Below are 19766 nucleotides of genomic sequence, written 5' to 3'. Positions count from 1 at the left end.
GACCTTTCAGACTTGTCGTCCGCTGCAAAAGTTTAGGACTTTTGCCAAATTTGGAGACTTTTTTTTTCAGGAAGTGCAAGGCGTATTATTTTGAAGGAGATCAAATCACTGTTTGACCTCAAGGTGTCAGCATTGGCATTTGTTAAATATGATGGTGCTCAGTGGCCTATTCTGTGAAATAATGCTGTGTTTGTTAAAGAGGCAAACGCCTGGAGGAAGCTGCACTGTGGATAACGGTTCCTGGCATCAGTTCCAGCAGGGTTGGTAGAGAAAAACAAGATCTGCTCTCCCCTTCACCAAAAAACACCCATGTTACCTTAATTAAGACATTGCCTCCACCAATATCTGCATATTATATCCCCCTCTGCAGCTCTTAGGTATAGTTTATTTTCTTTCTTGTATAGTTCTTTCATGAAACTGCTCACAAGGTCTGGATTATCTTATTGTATATATAAATATTTACTATCTAGCTATAATATGGACATCCTTACTGTCTATACTTTTCATTTTTATATTTTATCTGTCTATTCTGTACACACAAAATCTATTACATGTCGGGAATGCTTTGTAGTTGCTCTTCCTGAAGTTTCTTCCTGAGGTTTTGGGGGGAGTTTTCCCATATTCAAATCCAAGGCAGATATCTCTATCGCTAATGTTTCCAACAGCAACTCACTCCAAAACAATCTAGATTGATATTGCACAAAAGGTAAGTATTTAAGTGTATTTTTGATTTTGTGGTGAACTGCCCCATTTAAACCAGTTCAAAACATTTAACACAGTCGCCAATAAAGTTGGAATAATTTTGTTTTCAGACACAATCCTCTGTTAATTGTGATTTCATTTTCATTGTGATATGTTTGGAATAGGTTGATTGATATGGTTTTAAGTAGATATACACTTTATCTGTCAAAAATAAATCACATTGTCACAATCATTTCATGGAAAGAGGTAAAAAAATATTTTATTTAAACTTTATGGGCGACCTTGTAATTTTAACAGATTAGAGACAGAACAGATTAGAATTCACAGATTACATCTTTTAGACAATAATGACAAAATGATAAACACACAACGTCTGATTTCACTTTTTTATTCATAAAAATCCATGCAGGATAAAAACTACAATTACTGTTCAGTCCCAGCTGTGGACAGCCACATGTGAATTCATGAGAGAAACAGTCATAATAAGAGAGACAACTGTAAACAAAGGAACTATTCCATTTCCTTAAGTGTGTAAAGGTAAAACCTTTGGTCCTTAAAATTAGCCAGTTTTGCATTTGTAAAAGGAACTAGAGGGATTGTTAGTTCGGTCATTGGAGCATGGTTACAACATCTTTACATACACAATCCTCAAATAACCTTTTACAATTTCAATCTACAATTATTGTACACATTTATCTACATTTCTCTATACAAATACAATATATTCAGAAGAATCTTCTATACAGAGCAGCTTCTATGTAAATGTTACACTTGGAATTAATGTAAAAGCTTAAGTACAAGCTAGCTAAAATAAAAGATGGGGAATTAAATGATATATGTTACTTTACAACAAGCATCCATATTAAAAATTAAATCAAATAAACATTAGATTTTTCTAGCTAAAGAAAGCAGAATTGAGAATTTGAAAACGATATATCCAACCTACTGACTACTATTTTACTAATTTATTATAAAGCAAATATTTTTTGCTGATCATTCAAATCATGATGATCATCTCATGATGATTTAATTCAAATCATCATGAGAATTTATATAGAATCATTCTTCCTATTGAATCATTATTGTCATTTAGTTAATCATGTGTTTTGAGATGGGTGTGTTTGATTTGGACTAAATTGTAGAGAAATTTGGAAAGTATTTTTGGTGCTTCTTTTGGTTGAAATATAAAGCTTAAAATTCTGATTGATTACATTTTAAATTCTCAGAGAATTTACTGGTAAAAACGTGGTTGAATGATTTTGGTTCTTCAGTCTTATTGATCGTAATGTTGTGTTTTAGGAATATGTGTAACAAAAAGACTGCCAAGATATTCTGACAGCTTTAAATAGCACTTCCTGATTTGGATGGTATGGGGACAAGGGTGTGCATGTGTGCCTTATGGTAAATGATCCCATTCACTCATTATGTAGAAGTCTGTACACCAAATCATAGAAAATAAAGCCACTAATGTCTGTACAGAAGTTTTGTAAATAAGCAGCCCTTTTCCCCAAAGAAGTTGGCCTGGTCACCCCAGTGTATGTGTATGATATCCAACACTTTTTCACATCAGTCTCCAAATAGGTTTTTTCACAACCATTTCACTTACATCTATCACACATAACACAGCTCAAAGAAAATAAAAAGCAACAACTTTAAAGCCAGAAAAAGTCTGCTGTGATGTAAAGGCTCAAAGCAACACTGGCCTTGAGTGGGTGAGATTAGTCATCACAGCTCTGAGAGGAGTTGGATATGGGACGCAGGCCATGGACCACCAGGCTCTAGAATAGTTCGGTTTTAATAGTAAACAGCTGCCACTGTATGGCAGATACACATTGTACTCTTCGGAAGCATTCTAGCACAAACCCTTAGGAAAAAAATGCAACAGGGAACCTTTTCAAGTCTATAGCGTGTCAGAAAAGCCCACACTAGACCTCACACATGAACTCGTCTTGGCTGAAATATATTCTAGCTGTAGATCAGTTTGCTTTGAACCCCCTAACTTTGTTTGAGAACGTGGTTCAATGCAGTGCAATGGTTTTCCTAAGAGCGTACGCAACCACAGCGAAAATCTACATTTTAGTCTCGCTGTCAGCAGGTCTGTTGTTATCATACTCGTTGTCCTGGCTGATGAGCTGGTACGGCTTCTTGTCTGCCTCCTCCACCACAGAGTTGCCCACCTCAGGATCCTTTTTCTGCAACTCGTGGCGAGACAGGTGTTCCACTATACCTGCACCGATGGAGTCTCCAAGGACATTGGTGATGGTGCGCAATCGGTCCCTAAGGAAAGACAAACAACAGGTGAGGACAGAAGGCACGGCGAAGACAAGACAAGATGAACAAGACAAAGACAAAACAAAAAAGACATGATATCATTAAACAAGAGAAGGGAGAAAAGACAAGAAGATAAGAAAAGAAAACAACAGAGGCAATACAAAACAAGAGATGGCAGAAGAGTATGAAATATTTCATTAAGACATTAAAACTTAAATACAAGTAGAGTTTATAAAAACATTTGTACATAAAAAAAAAGTTTGTAAAAAGGAGGAATAGTTTCAATGGCTCCAGGCAATCTTCAAACCACATTGTAGATACAGCCGGTAGATAGGAGGAAGTTGGGCTTTGCACTGGGCTTGACGCTGACCGAATAAAAACCAGATGGATTGAGGGACAAGGAATGTGAAGGGAGGGTCTTTGGAAGCTGTACTATAATCCACTCAAGAGTATACAGCACACCAAGCTGATCCCCCTTAACCCCTTAAAATCCCCTGGGTGAAGCTTAATTGAATTCATGCCACACTATACTTACACTACTACAGCGTAACCGCATTTACTCATGACTTAACCTTTTTCATTCATTCCCCTTTAAATCCAACATTTTCAGTGGTGCTGCCTGAGGAAAACTGTTGACTCTCATGTTTTAAGTAAATAGTTTAATAAGGTGGCATAGAGCCAATACTTACAGGAACCAGTCAACTGCAATGATGAGTGTGATGTCATCAGTGGGCAAGCCTACAGACGTTAACACAATCACCATTGTGACCAGTCCTGCCTGAGGGATTCCAGCTGCTCCAATACTGGCTGCTGTGGCTGTGATACTGATGGGAAAAAAGTGCACAAAAAGTGATGTTTTAATAATCTAAAAAATCTGTTGTTACAGAGCGGCTATGACAGATATGTCCCTGAATTGAACTCTCAATAATCCCTTGGCAATAGCATTGAAGAAGGTCACTTAAAATTAATTTCCTTGTTTGAAATACTATCCCCCCCATTTATCCTTAGTCAAAAAGCGAGGGTGGTGGTTAGATAGTCATTAATACAAGATGTAACCTGTGGTTTGAGGCTTGGAGATGCTTCACTTGTGGTTAAAGATGTATTTCTTGACATAATGTAAGACAGATGCAACAGAAATAACATCCAGTTCATTTATAATCTAAAAGTCTGCATGTGACATAGGAAGGGAGCCAAATCCAAATGGCTTGTTGAATCCCTTGTTTTCGTCAGCCGACAAAAATTGAGTTATTTCACAGTTTTTGAGGCAGTAAGCACTTCAGATACCCAGATGTATGTCCACAATTACTGAAAAAGTGTGTTTTTCACAATATGCCCCCTTTAATGGATGTTTGAAGAGCACCAGTTGTATTGCAAGTGTAATTCTTAGTGTGCATGTGATACCTGATGGTGAGAATCTGTCCAAAGTTAAGGTCCATTGCATTGACCTGAGCGATAAAGATGGCAGCCAGGGCTTCATATAAAGCTGTGCCGTCCATGTTTATGGTGGCGCCGACAGGGAGAACAAAACGGGTCACGCGCTTGTCCACATGGTTGTTTTCCTCCAGACATTTAAAAGTGATGGGCAATGTGGCAGAACTGAGAAAGGATGGAGGGAGAAAGAAAGTCAGCTATGATTAAATGATTGAAATTTGCACAATGAAAGATCTGTTATCTGTTTGTGTCTGTTTCTTTTTTTGTAGCAGTGAAGTAATGCCATTTTACTCCCCCATTGTATATAAGCGAGTGACAGTACAGTCTACCTTGACCTTTCTTTCAAGTTTGTGAGATTTTGAGTTGGTCTTTTGTTTGTAATGTTTGCAACATTTAATCCATACCTTGAGGATGTACCCAGGGCAGTGATGAGTGCCTGCAACAGCCCAGCAATGAAAACAAAGGGGTTCTTCCTGGTGACGACGAAGTAGAGTGTCGGCAGAACAAAGAGGGCGTGGATGAGCAGTCCACAAATCACTGTTATTGTGTACATTCCCAGCTGGCCACCCATGGATGTGATGTCATCCATCTCCACAATCTTACCAGCAATCAGGAACAGGATACCGATAGGGGCATACCTGGCGATCGATGAGAGTTATTGTGATTTTTAATCCATATCCAATACTGAATTCCATGTGAGGCCTCCCTCCTGGTACTCACCACATGATGATGGCGACCAGCCTCATAATGGCTTCATTGAGAGAGTCGAAGAAGTCCTTGAGGGGCTGTCCTTGTTCCCTCATGCTCCCGATGATCAGGCCGAAGCACATGGAGAACACCACCAGGCCCAGAGCATTGACTCCATTAACTGCCCCCGGCACAGGGATCATCTCTTCCCGAGTCATCTGCTGGCTCCCATTCACTGTGAATATGGTATCATTCACTGTCATCGTCACTTGGACCACTCTCTTGGCATACTGCGTCTTGAACTAGAAAGAGAATAAGTTAAATAGGAATCAGTGCCTTGGTCAACATTTTGTTAAAAATAATTTTAGTCATGGATAATATTTACAATTCGGCGTCATTGAGGATATGGCAAAATGTACAAATGGACCAGCATGCAGTTATTTATTTGTGCATTTATACATTTTTGTAGTTTTCCTTATCCCAAGCAAGGGTCAAAGGACAGAGGGTGTCGTATGCTGTAGAAAATGTAAAGCTCTCTGAGGTAATTTTGTGATTTTTGATATTGGGCTCTATAAATAAAATGGACTTTACTTGACTTTCAACTTCCTACAAAGGGCTACCATCTGGTTCACAGAATGTCACAATCCCACCAGAGTACCCCCATCTGCCAAAAATGTGCTGGAATAAGGAAGTGAAAGTGGCACTGAGGATAACAACTCGGCTGTATCAGGTGTAAATGTGGGCAGCTGGGCAGCTGATGTGTTTTTATATAGATGCCAAACGGCAGATTGCTGCGGAAATTCCAGTGCAACAGAGATCTCCGGTAAATAGTTTAATGAGATTATTTTTTATATATATATATATATTTCTATATTATTAATTATATAATGAATTAAAGGAGAATGCAAAAGAAAATTTGTATTGCCATTGAGTGAACAAATTCTAGCATAATTGTTAGCGTTATGGGTAGCAAAATGCTACCTGAGTGTATTTGTTAGTTGCAGTGAGATGCTGACTGCAATTCACTAAATGGCCACCGTTGGCCACCGATTTTAAACACAGTACCTTTAAAGAATAAAAGTTTTCATGTAACTGCAGGACAAAGGAAGAGAGAGGATGTGGTGGGAGGGTTACCTGTTTGGTGCAAGCCTCCACAAGGTTAGGAGGAAACATGTTTCTAGAAAACACAACAAAAGAGGTACATTTTTGTTTGGTTAACAACATTTCACTAAAAACAGACATACAATGCATAAAAGTGCTCTTGTGAGTGTCTTTTGTTGTTCAAGGTACATAAATGTGTGTGTAGTATACCTGATAAGGTCCAGGAAGGCATCTGCAGGGCTGACTTGCTCTATCTGCTGCGACTTATTGAACTCCTCCTTTGATCCTTTTCCAGGGTGAATAATGAGCACCATGACGATACCAATGAACACAGCAATGACAGTAGTGGTGGTGTAGTAGACCACTGCCCTCATACCCATTTTCCCAGAAGCACGGCTGTCCAGAGCGGCCATACCTGAAAGGACATATCATTTAAATGAATCTATATCAGGGCGAAAGGATTTATCCAAAAAAGAGCTTCTCAAATATTTATCCATTGGGAGCTTATATTATCAGAAGCATGTGTAGATTTCATGCTGGTGGAATTTCAAACAGTTCAAACAGTGTAGGGAGCAGCAGTGCAGCAACAGTGCTATAAACATCCTAATCTGGTGAAATGTAAAATAGCAACATCACGAGCCTCAGAGAAGTGTTCAGATGCATTCATTCACTGATTATTTCCCATATTGCTTTGTTTCATTTATTCATTTGCTTTACAATCCCACAGAACTAGCATTATGTTCATGAACTTTGAAAAAAAAGTCAAATGTTGTCTCAGAGTGAGGGAGTATTTCAAACAGAGTTCAATAAGCTTACAATTAGGTTAAAAGCCAATGCTGCATCTCTGTTGTTGTTTCTGATCATGGAAAAAAAAAACATCATCTTTGGTCATGTTGCCCCGTGACCTTAAAGTTTGCATAGATGTGTCATGAACTTCTGTTCCTGTGAGCTGACAGTTAGCCTGGGAAAAGGTGCTGTAATTATAGGTGGAATACACCCATCTGGATTATCTGCATGACTATCTTTGACAACAAAGAGCAGCAGGAAACACTATCTCTGACTCTGACCTTTACTGGTGGGAAAACAACACCTACTGTACAGCACCCAGGGGTAGATCTAATAATCTGTTTACATACGGTATTCACATATAGATGGTACATCATTAATTACAGCAGCAGAGGGGAAACATATCAGAGATTATGTTCTCAAATTGTGATTTTGTGCTTTTGGTAGTTTCGACTCACAGTAGAGCTGGCATCATTTAAATGTTTTATTTGATCATAAAACAGTGCCTTAGGCTATTTCCCCAAGTGTCACTAGTTTGTTGTGTAAACAGAGAGCAGACAGAAACCAACAGTTACAGATTTGACCTCAATAGAATATCTGTGTGAGAAAATACAACATACAGAAAAAGAAAATGTTTTGCAGCATGATTCAGAAAAAATAGCTGATGGTCGAGTTGCGTCTGTCAATCACCGTTGCAAGGAAGGCTGGATGATATCCTATGCTTTATTTTTGTCAAATGTTTTTTTGAATTGAGAACATGATGTATATAGACACACACATGACCACATATATCCATTTACATGCAATCAGATCTCAATATACTATTTTTCGTTTTCTGTAAAAAAAAAAAAACCCACAAAGATATGAAAACAACAATAAAAACAACAACAATAGAAACACTACAGTACAATTATATAAAGAAATGACAGAATGATGCCACCTACAGGCTGACATGCTTCCTGTTCCATTACCAGCCAGTTATAGAAAAAATCCAAAGTGCCAAGCTCCCTTCTCTTTTAGGTTTGCAATGTTTTTCTTGCCAATTTTATGTGTTTTGTAGTCCCATAAAAAGGCTCCAATTGAGAGTAACCATTTAAAGAAGAATTTGGCAAAAAAACACTGGAATATTCTGAAATAATGGATCTTATTAAGCTAAAAATATGTGGTGGGTTTTTATGTGCAGGCCTGCTGAGAAGCCACAAATCAATTTCCGGTTGCACAATAATTACTTTTCACACAGCTAGTTTCACTGTTTACAAAAGAATAGTTGATAAAGTTTTACATGAGCTAGAGAGTAGATTTTTTTAAGGGCGTCGCAGAGACTGGAGGCTAAACCGTCCTCCGCAGCTTTAAGAGCATTAAACAGACTTTGCCAGGATAATTGTGGTATAAAGAAACACAGCCATTCTGGATTTGGAAATAGACAAGCTGCCTCAAAAGACAGAACAGCAGCGTTGTATTTTCAAAGTGTCAGGTCCTATTATGGCCATTATCTTCATTCAGAGCTGGACACGGCAAAGCAGGCTTTGTATGACAGGAGATGTATGTGTTCCTTTCATATGTGGGACTTTGACACTGTGCATGTGTGTGTGTGTGTGTGTGTGTGTGTGTGTGTGTTTGTACCTACTGCCCCTGGTTTGGCCCCTCTGTTCCTCTTGTCTCAACATGCCCAGGACTTACGCTTTTATTCGGCTCTTTTTGATCCTCTTCCTCCCCTCCACATCCTTCCCTCCCTCTTTCTCTTCTCCCCAAATTCTTCACCTCCTCTCTCTACCACCCCTCCATCCCCACCTCTTGTTTTCACGGTGCCCCCCTCCCCTGCTCTTCCTCCCCTCCTATACGCCCAACATCTTCCCCCCCCCTCCTCCCCTTCTTGCACGCTGATCTTATTGCTGCAATCCCCTTTCATTGCCACCCCCTCCCTCCAATTCTCCTGCTCTCCTCCTATTCCTTTTCTGACAGCCCTGGGAAAACTTGTTGACTTAGTCAACCCCGCACACATACAATGATCCCCAGCCTGTTGTCCAGGCAACAACTGACGCAGCCTCACCAATTCCATCCTTTCAAAAGAACGAAAGAAACAAGATTGAAGGAGGGCAGGGAGAATGACTTTCTTTCTCATATGGGGAATGTTCATCAAACACAAAAGTACTTTAGGGGGGGCAAGTTGAAGCGCAGGGCATAGCAACTGCAAGAGGTCTGACCGAGGGCAATTAATAGCCACTGATGCTGGCCAAGATAAGCCTGTCAGTTTCAGATTTCAAATTTTGAAGCTGAATAGCTACAACATAAAATCAATCAACTTTCATAATCAATTTCCATTAATTCCAGATTCTCAAATGCATTGATTTGCTGCTTTTCTTCGTTGGATTCGATCATGAATATGTTTCATATAAGTAATTCAAAATCTCACGATTGGTTCTAGGAAAGGGGTGCCAATCTAAAGAGCCAGCATGTGAATGAGGGCCATTTTCACCTCACTGCTATCCACAAGCTTTGTGTAGACTCTTCGACCTTGTGAGGTTTGTGCCGTTAAAAATTAAATAGTTTGAGCTAAAAATTCACCTGTTATATGCATATGGCAGATCACTTTATCCCTGAGGTCAATTGAAGTAAGATTCGACCCTGTTTTGAAACCTTCTATTCTCCTCAACCATACAGTGTTTTTCCATCTCACTTCCATATTAAACTGCTGAGCTCACTAGCACTGACCTTGATGACAGAAGGTAATTCCTGAGACACTGTCCCCTGTGCCAGTAGAATTATTGTTAGTGAAAGTATTGAAATGGGCCACGGATTAAGTAGAATTCATGCATTTAATGTTACATTTGAGTGCCAATCAAAATGTTGCAGAGCCACCATTGGCCATTGGAGCACTTACACTCTAGGATTTTGTGATCTACATTTGTATTGTTTTCTAACATTTCACAGACAAAACAATGAATTGACTTATCAAGAAAGGTCAGAAATAAAAATCAGTTGCAGCAGTACAATAGTTAGTAATACATAGTACAGATAGAGAGGGATAAAGAGTGACATATGGAATTAAACATCAATAAAAAAATTTAAAAAACAAGTATTGCGACGACATGAACTTTGGTGTAGTCTATGTCGTCTGTACTGAAATTTAGATGTAAAAGTATGATTAAATAGTGATTCATTTTTGATTGAGAGTATGGAACTGCAACCCCCATCCCAAAATGTTGGGACGTTGTGTAAAAAAAAAATAAAAAAAGAATGCATCAAATTCAGCTGTGAATATCACTTTTAACATAAAATACATTGTTTGTACACTCAAAAATTATTAACAAATTAAACATTAGAATGTAGACATTGTCCCATCTTTTGTAGTTACACCCGAACTAACCAGCTTCTACTACTTCTACTTCTCATGAATAGTTTATGTGATATCTTGTGCTTCCACCAACCCTCTAGGGACCGCCACTGTTTTTATACTACATCCCCTGAATTTGTTTCGGGTTATTTAAGCATTTTAGAACATTACTTGTTATCTGAGAACTTGTATTTTACATTTTACTACCAGCTTCTTCATGGTTTATTTGAAAAATACTGGACCGTTTTAACCTCGCCATTATTTATTTTCTACCTTTACTTAACAAACACAGAAAATAATCTGTCCAGATATTTACTTTATCACCTGCCTTCACCCTCCTTTTCATTCTTGACCTGTCTAAACTCTTCGTCCTTGCCTACCTCTTGACTCCCTCCCCCTCCCACATTCAAGCTTCCCATCCAGCGAGCTCCTCTGTAATCATCCTCCTTTTCCTCTTTTTACTGCCCACATCCCCTCTCCCTGTCCAGCCCATTTCTTGGCTCTATCAGGACTCTGTGGTGGACTCTCAGCTAATGAAATGCCTGAAGACAATATGGATTTTGCAGCAAACACGTGTTGAGTGCTTTGTCTGAAGCCTCTCATAATCCTTGATGCTTAGTCTCCTGCCTATCTGTTCACTAGTCTTACTTTCCTTTACCTTGCAGGGCCCCTCTGGACTTTGCTCAAACTTTCTGATTCATAAATTCAACCTCACTTCTGGAAAAGGCTCAAAATTCAGAGACAAGTTATTTTTTTTCAACTGGGATAACCCTTTTCACATAGAGGCACAATTGAGCTTTAGGAGTGTGACAGTCAGTTTACATAGGTGCCTCATGTTGTGGAAAAGAAGTCATCAGAGCTTAGATATGATGTTCTTATCTTATCTAAAATAAACTCTAAAAGTCAAGCTCATGTTTGGAAAGCCATCACTCCTATAAAACAGTTGGGAAATCCTACCTTTGCTACAGGGTTAGAAACATGGAAAAACACAAGGCTAAATTGTGTCAAAATACTCTTCAGAATCAAGGGAAGCTGTTGTCCTCTTTCTTTGTTTCTTTTCAATTTAGGTCATTGTTTCAGAAGAAATTTGAAAAACTTTGTGAGGAAAAAAAAAATGTAATGTCTGCAGGCATTAAAAAACAAATGTCATAGCTTTCAAACTGAGTGTGTGTGTGTGTGTGTGTGTGTGTGAAAATAAACTGTGATAAACTATGATATCTCTGAAGTTATAAAATTAGTCGCAACTTGCACATAATGAGTGCTGCAATAATCTATCATGGAGGAGTTCATTTGGATACCGCGTGCTTGCATTCTTGCAGGGTGAAACCAGATCATGTCAACCCAAAAGCACATTCTGTGCCTATTTTGCTGTGGCAAACTGACAGGATCCAGCAGCATAAGCACATGACTTTTAGCTTTATCATTGATCTGCATAGTATTATAGACTGGCTTCGTCTGTACAACAATAAGTCTGTATGACAAAAGTTTCTTTGTGAGCTTGTGCCGTGGTCACAGACAGCACACAAAAAGCGGCCTTCTGGGTAAAAGTCCTTTGTTTGTTTCATGTGTTTGTTGGCTCTGTCCGTCCACCCCAACGTCCTCAACACATGGACTTTGATTACAAACATATTTGTGATACGTCAAAGACAAGTTCTGCTGTACGGAAGCATCATTTTCAGTAGACCAGGCTGAATAGAGTGGGCTAAAGAGCAGGTAAAGCAGTAAAGAGGAGGCAGCAGTGCACGAGCAATAGTCTTTAAAAGGACAAATGAGTTTCAGTGTTTTTAATGAAATTCTGATTATGGCTATTATACGACAATCTATAACTACAACTTTATCTATATCTATATCTTGTTGATTGATGCATTTACTGTGTTGGATTGGCTTTCTATGTTCAACAGTAAAATCAAACTGCAGAACCAAATTACTTTTCAATGATAACAGAAAACACAAACATGATATTCCCTGAAATAGATGGTTTCAAGTCTCTTGCTGGAAGTTGGAAAAACAACGTAACACTAATGGGTGATTCTCATGAACATGTTGCAGCTCATAGCAATAATTCAAGAGCAATGAAAACATATTTCAGTAACAACCGTAACAAGTTCTTGAATTAAAAAAAAAACAACCTTGGCAACCTTTTTCCTTGGCAAGCACTTAAATGTGCTCAAGGGTAGCTGGTATCACCAAAATGTATTTTATTAAAATATACAAGTTTTTAATGCAAACAATTCTATCATTACCGCAACATATAAAAAAAATTTCTCATCAATTTTCATTCAGATTTTGTTCTTTATACATTGTCAAAAACCATTGTTTGATTATATTCTGTTAAATTATACATTTCAAACAAATATATTTATTTTTATAAAGCTTATTAAATATGTATTGTATATAAGTGTGAGGAAACCATGAAATTTTTATCTGGACGCATTAAAGTAATTAAATTGTGAATCAAAAATATGTATAAAAATATAGACAATATTATTTTAACACAAAAAAATGAATTGTGCCTCATTTTGGTTATATTGTTCATTCATATAAAAGTGAAATATATTTAGTTGAACAAATTATGTCCTTATAATCTTCACAGACATAGCTTAGGCTGGCTTCATGAGAATCACCCACATGTCCCATGTGTTATTTATAGTTTTATAGTAGTTTTTCTTCTTTTTGACAACTTCACAGCAGATAACACTGCATCTGGTAACTTTGATAAGGGCACATGGACACACATGAGAAAGGAGCCATGTGCTGGATCACTTGGCTGCAGAACAGCCCTCTTTGTTGATTTCCACATGTAGCTGCGGTCATGTGACATGATGTCAGAGGATGCTGATGTTACGCCCCGCTGCAGCACAAAGCAGGTTATTATAGGACAACGCGTCTCTGTCATCCCTTCGGGAGACAGGCTTCTTTTCCTGTCAATCACTGCTCAGGGACTGGACATTTGAATCTCAGTTAGTCCTGCCTCCCTTTATCAGTCTCTGCTGCTGACCAGTGTTTTTGGAAAGTCACATGTTCCATGACTCTATCTATACATTTACTTCCATAACAAGGGGAGGCTCTGCTCAGTTACACACACACAGGCCTCTGAAAGAAAACATCACTGCGTGTCTGACTGGGTTTATGAACCATGTCAACAGTGACGAATGAGTTCACTATATCTCTGCATTAGAACTGAAAACATCAGTCATATGTTTGTGTTTTTCTTGATACATGTGAGCTGCAGCAGGTATGGGATGTACTAGAACCACACACTAATCCAGCACAGAAACCCTTTAATTAAAACACAATAAAGTTGGTATTGTTTTGGTCATATTGCATTACAACATTGGTTAAGCATGTGACTGAGACCAGTAGTGTGAGTTCAAAACATATCTCTTTCTCTGTCTCTCGCTGGCTCATGAGGTCATCCTAATCCCGTCCACCAGTGGGCCCAAAACCAACAAACAACGTCGACTGAACAAACAGCTGGCTCACTGTGCCACTCATGAGGTTGATCAGTGGAGCCACTGCAAATTTAACTCACAGAAAACTCATGCGGCCTGCAAAGTATGTAACTAAAATCTCATATAAACAGAGTCAGAGAGTGTTATATAATGATGTTAGGGACACAGCAGTAGGTGGTAGTTGGGTTTTTGCCAGATTGTGGGGTATTTCTATAGTAGCTACCAGAAATCTGCAGAGCCATGATGAGCACACGTATAAATGAAAATCTATAGGTTTTTGTGGTATTGTAGATAGTACAGTAGAGTCATGGATAGTTTACTGAATCGGCCTACAGAGCACAGGCCCAGGGACCCAAAGTGTCAGGGGCTCCCCTTTTCTTTACCTGCAATATGTTGCTGAAAGAGACATACCAACTAAGAAGAGACTCTAAATATAAACATAAAAACAACTGAGCAAGCAAAGAAATTCAAAACAGCTGTGGAGACACAAAACAATCACAGCGAGACACAAAAGACTGCAAAGAGACACAAAATAGCCAAAGAGGAAATAAAATGACCTGAAAGAGACACAAAACTACTACAAAAAGACACAAAAAAATCCCCATGGACACACAATTGACCAAACAAGACATAATTACCTCAAAGAAACATAAAACTACTACAAAGGGACATAAGCAACCACAAAGCCACACAAACTGACTTCAGAGACACAAAAAGACAAAGAAACACAAAATCGACATAAAGACACATAAAACCAGAAAAGATGCCTAACAACTGCAAAGACACAAAACAACAACGACAACAACAAAGGAGCCAAAACCACCACAAAGTGTTTTGCTCCTATGTATTAGAGATTGTAAAGCTTTTTGCATGTCTGTGCCCATTTGCCTCATAATGCCTCAACAACCATGCTGTGGTTGTTGACTAAATTGTTTGATATAAATTTAGAACAAAACACTGTCACACAGGCTTGAACTCAAAGTGTCGCTAAGTTGTGTGTGCTTATTTTAGATATCTGAAGTACATTTGAACTAAAAATAGCCACTAACACTTTTTACTGTAATGATGTTACAACCATGTGGGAGTGCTGGGTGTTAGCCTTGACACACCCAAGGCTAACACCCAGCACTCCCACATGGTTGTAACATCATCACAGTAAAAAGTGATAGTGGCTATTTTAGTTACATTTTCATATTATTTTGGGAACATTATTGATGCAATGAGTTACTAATTTCTGTCGGATTTATATGCATGGGAGATGTTTCAGTTTCATTATCAGTGACTGAAAAGAAAATGTTTAGACTTTCCAAAAAGAGTGTAAGACTGACTGGTAATATCAATGAATTTAAAAACATCCGACCCTATTGGGGGCTGTCCTGGTGGCACTAAAATGACCTGATGTTCATACCTGTGATGAGACTGGAAACCAGCAGGGGCAGCACCAGCATCTGAAGCATCCTCATCAGCAGCTCTCCAGGAAAAGAGAAGAACTTCACCTCCCGGTAAGACATTTTATAAGGCCGCAGGGCAAATCCCAGGATGATGCCTGCAATGAGGATCAGATGTGGAAGAAAAGTCAAAACTACCTTTTCAAGGTTTGTGTGTCAACACGACACAACGAGAGTCCAAGATTTGTCACCCGTAGTTGGACATGATCATAATACAGCTAATTATTGCATATTTATGAATGGATACTATGCCATAATATTAGTGATGTTTCTGAGTCCCAAAATAACACCTGAAAGCTGACATGTCATATTTTCTTATCATATGACTGCCTCGTAGACTCCTGAGTAAGAACAGTAGTTATGCCTACTCCCATTTTCATGAATAGGAGAGGTGGGGCTATGCTGTTAAAGGTTAAAGCATAATCATACAGTACAAAATCATTGTTTGGAAGACTACTTTGAACAGTAATCATTAGCCTTCTCTGCTATTTTTAAGTTGGAAAAGGTGTTGACTTGCTGCTGCTGTGGTCATGTCTAAACTTAATTGTCTTGTGAAAATGTGTGCAGAAGTTTTACTTCAGTCTAATCAAAGTCTTGCAGTTAATCCCCTGCATCCCCACCCCACCAACAGGGCCCAGGTGGCTGACTCAGCAGCCTAAGAGAAGAATATCCTTCATTCACCAAATCAGTTAAATGTGTTTGTCATGGCACGGTGTAATTCTAGCAGGGCTGCAGATGTGCAGGCAGTGGGTGGGCCTGACTCACTTCCTACTGAGTAAGTTCAAAGGTTAATGGTAACAGGTCAAGGGTCAGCTGCAGGTTCAGAAAAAAGGCCTGTGCACTAAGTTCATCCAAGGTCCCTCTATTCTCTCATCCGGTCAGTTTGTTTCTATTGTTTCCCTTCTTCCATCCTGCTAAAGGGCTGTTGGTCACAGCAGAATGATGGATTGCTGGTGTGAGGCAGAAAATCGTTTTCTTTACAAGTTTGAATGGAGGTGAAGTGGCGATAGAAGGAGAGGAGAGAAAGACAGTCTTCTTTATTGAACAACAGTCTTAAATCTCCTAATTAACCAATACAGTGCAGTGTGTGAATAGTGTCTTAAAAGAAGAAGTTGCCACTTACCAATAATGACAGCAGCAACAGTAAAGATCACAAAGGCATTTCTTAAGAAGAATCCTTTCACATCATCCCTCGTGATGTTCTCCACTCTCTTCTTGGCCAGCAGTGATCGGGACTGGATCCCGGCTCGGATCTGGTGGAGACCGCTACGGGTCCTCTGCGGGTTCTCCCCGTTACTCTGAGTCATAGCTGCCACAGTAGTCTTCAGATCTGTTATAAACGTGCAGGAACTTGAACTCCACTCAACTGTGATGGGAACACCTTAAAGGTGCTGCTGAATGACTTGTTACCTGTCGCTCCTCTTCCTCTCTGTCACACCCCTGCTTTACCTCGAGGCTTTACAAGTGTTCTGAAGAGTGAAAGAGAAGGATATATTGTGAGAGTTAGTGTTAGATATATGAGCCAAAAAAATAAGTGATGAAAGGTAGACAACCACTTTGTCACACTCTTAGTTCAGTCAGAAGATAAAAGTTATTAAAGTTACCTGAGTTGTGCTCTGTATCACTGCTCTGCTACACTCCACATGAACTGCCACGTAAAACTTCTGTTTGTTTACAAAGCTGATGATGTAATACTCATGCAAACCCCCCAAGATGCATTTAAAAAATGTCAAATACTCCAACTCTTCTGTTTGGAGCACGTTGTGCATGCACAGATGTGAAGGAATGCAGACTTCCTCATACGTATACTCGAGTTACTCCAACACACGTGGTTTTACTGATACAGATTCACAGGCTCAAACACAAGCATGCAGACACACACACACACACACAGCTTCTGGTAAAATGCATTTGCAAAAATATCAAATGGCAAAATACTGATAAAAGTTGTTTCTGTACCTTGTGATTTGAGCAATATCTTCCTCTGGAGTAATGTTTTCACGGGGATAGTTCTGATTAAAACCCCGATCAGCGTGAGAGGGACAGAGGAGCTCTTTGGCTGTGAGCTGGCTGGTGTGAGCAACCAGCAATGAAGAGAAAGAGGAGAAAAAGAGGAGAGGGGAGGAGAAAGGAAAGGAGGGAGCATCGGCGGGGATGAGGGAATAAAAGAGCCAGTGAGAGACCGGAGGCGGTGCCATAGTAGAAGAAAAACTAGAGTTAGTCACTCACACAGTGTGGGCTTGTGGGGAGGTGAGGCGGGAACTAAAAAAGTGAAGTAATTTAGAGGAGGGGGGTGCTTTTCAGACAGAAGGGAGCTTGAGGAATAATGAGCTTTCCGAGCAGGAAAAAGAGAAAGGACCTTCTTGTTTTCTTCTGTCCCTCTCAGGCTTCCTTTCAAATGGTTTTTCACGCTTGATAAGTTAAGCCTGATTGGAGATTCCTGTGGAGAGTGAGTCAACAGAGAAATAAAAGTCCTCCATCCATCAAAAAAAATATGGAAGTGGATTAGCCATTCATACATGTATTTTGGCACATCTCCAATGGACCCACTCATCAATCAATCTGCCTTCTTTTGCTGCATTGTAGTTCATTACACACTCACACCAGACAAAGGTCCTGTTTTTTTTCAAGAAAAACAGCGGTGTCTATATGGCAAAGCTAAACTGAGCGGGTAAATGTTTACCAAGTGCCAGAGGTGCAACTGGTGCTCTGCAACGTTTGGCTTTTAAACAAACAATCTGTTCAAACAGTGACGCCTGTTTTAAATCTGGAGTTTTTCGGCCGACTGAATACTGTGCTACTTGGACACTGAAGTACATGTATGACGTTATAAGCATAATGACTACCTGAGTTTCAGCACGGGAGACACAGTGGTTAGGAAATAAAAACACTTCCATCCAGGATGATCCAACACAAAGCTTGCTGATCACCGGGAGTTTAGTTTGGCAGCAAAATTCAGGAATTCATAGTTTGGCACGTGCAATGTGATGAATGCTGAGGGTGTGTATATGGAAGTGTGTGTGTGTGTGTGTGTGTGTGTGTGTGTGTGTGTGTGTCTGGGAAAAAGTGGGGGAGAGAGTAAGTGAGAGAGGTTGAGCTCAAGGCATCCTTTCTGAGTCATACTAAGGGAATCCATGTTTGGCAGAGATGTCTTGAAATGTTTCAGCCGTCAGTCCACACACACACACACACACACACACACACACACACACACACACACACACACACACACACACACACACACACACACGATTATATAACTTCTGAATCTGGTTCTCGTCCTTCACTATAAAGGAGAACATTTTTTAATAAAAATTATAGTGTAATGCATTAACAGTAGCTGCATGAGTGAAAGTTCACTCAAAGTGGATGGAACATTTTTTCTCAACCAGAATTTTTTCATATATATCCAAGATTTGTTGAGATTTGGAAACCAGACCTGCAGACTGTTTAAAGAAATTGGAACTCTGGCATTTGGTTTGAGTAATTCAAAATGCCAGATATTTCGGTTCAGCTTCTAGTTGCTCACAATAATCCACACTGTTTTGGACAGTGTCTTCCCTTTGTGAAGAGATAAAAAGTAGCAATCTTTTGATATAACTAAGTTCTCAATGAAAGTGTTTGCTGGGCAGCTGGCACATTAAGTTAAGATGGTGAATCAAAAATGGCCTGTAAATTAACATTAACCAGCACTTTAAGTCAGAAAACAAGCATTTGAGCACACACTGCAGATCAAGATGTTCGCAATCAGTGAGCAAATACTTTGAGACTGTAATCATTATTCATAATATGATGGAGCAGAAAAAAAGCACTGAGTTGTCACACTGAGTGTGAAATAATCGTTCCTCTGAGATGCTTGGATAACCATCATTAGCTTTGAACAAACAAGACAATTACTGTCTGAATTGCAGGGAGAGATAATGTTTACTGTGTCACGATCTTCCTCTGTCATCCCCTGGGTCTCATCGACACTGAACAGCTCCTCTCAACACTTTAGTCTAGACTGAGTCACTGGCTGCTTAGTGCACAAACTGGCTACCATTGTCAGGGGCTGCAACTCCAACATCACTGCTGTTACAACATTGGTTTAAATGAAGAAACACGGATGAAAATAGGTTGGACATCCATGTTGATCCAATCAGGCAACTCACTATTGAGAGTTTGATGATGATGTCATTATCATAGAGAATATCTGATGCTGTGCAGTAATCATTACAATATAAGAATCCTGTCGGGGTTGTGGAATGTCAACTGTTTTAGTGATTAAAAAAATAGTTCCTAAACACATTACTATTGTCTTATACAGCAGCTGGATTCTCTCAACATCACAAGATCAAACAAGAATCATGCAATTACATATCACACAAAAATCCATCTTGTCAGTCTCAAGCACTCAGGAAGAGCACCAGGCTTTGAAGCAAATCCCACATAAGGGATGTTTCCATTACAGTCCAATACCCGGTATGAGACGGGTCTCACTCACTGAAACGCCCCTAATTGAACATGAGCCGTCCCGAGCGGTCTTTTGACTGGATTTTTTTGGCCCTGTCAAAG

The 19766-nt window shown here is 39.4% G+C and overlaps 1 protein-coding gene across 4 annotated transcripts; it reads right to left on the bottom strand.

The window, feature by feature from the left end:
- Positions 1–1074: 1074 nt before the first annotated feature.
- Positions 1075–17306, bottom strand: slc1a3a (solute carrier family 1 member 3a). Of its 4 annotated transcripts, XM_059336314.1 has the most exons (12): positions 17172–17235; positions 16817–16876; positions 16623–16681; positions 16336–16542; positions 15173–15310; positions 6403–6607; positions 6226–6268; positions 5125–5393; positions 4809–5042; positions 4375–4569; positions 3663–3797; positions 1075–2979 (listed from the first exon to the last, which is right to left on the bottom strand). In XM_059336314.1, the coding sequence occupies exons 4-12, from the start codon at positions 16517–16519 to the stop codon at positions 2772–2774; spliced, it is 1611 nt and encodes a 536-aa protein (XP_059192297.1). In that variant the 5' UTR covers positions 16520–16542; positions 16623–16681; positions 16817–16876; positions 17172–17235; the 3' UTR covers positions 1075–2771. The 4 variants fall into 4 exon arrangements, with proteins under 4 accessions (XP_059192297.1, XP_059192296.1, XP_059192295.1 ...); XM_059336313.1 differs by lacking the exon at positions 16817–16876 and having other exon boundaries at positions 17172–17306; XM_059336312.1 differs by having other exon boundaries at positions 16336–16681; positions 17172–17234.
- Between the last annotated feature and the right edge of the window lie 2460 nt (positions 17307–19766).

This window comes from Centropristis striata, chromosome 7 (assembly GCF_030273125.1).
Source record: "Centropristis striata isolate RG_2023a ecotype Rhode Island chromosome 7, C.striata_1.0, whole genome shotgun sequence".
In the NCBI taxonomy this organism is placed as follows: Eukaryota; Metazoa; Chordata; class Actinopteri; order Perciformes; family Serranidae; genus Centropristis; species Centropristis striata.
Note: the sequence above shows the minus strand (reverse complement) of the source record. Positions and strands in the feature narration are given on the sequence as shown.

Coding starts and splice junctions, on each gene's coding strand:
- slc1a3a (XM_059336313.1), bottom strand. CDS start 16,519: ATGACTCAGAGTAACGGGGAGAACCCGCAGAGGACCCGTAGCGGTCTC. Junction 15,311..16,335: donor TGTTGCTGCTGTCATTATTG/GTAAGTGGCAAC, acceptor TCCTCATTGCAG/GCATCATCCTGGGATTTGCC. Junction 6,269..6,402: donor GCCTTCCTGGACCTTATCAG/GTATACTACACA, acceptor TGTGTTTTCTAG/AAACATGTTTCCTCCTAACC.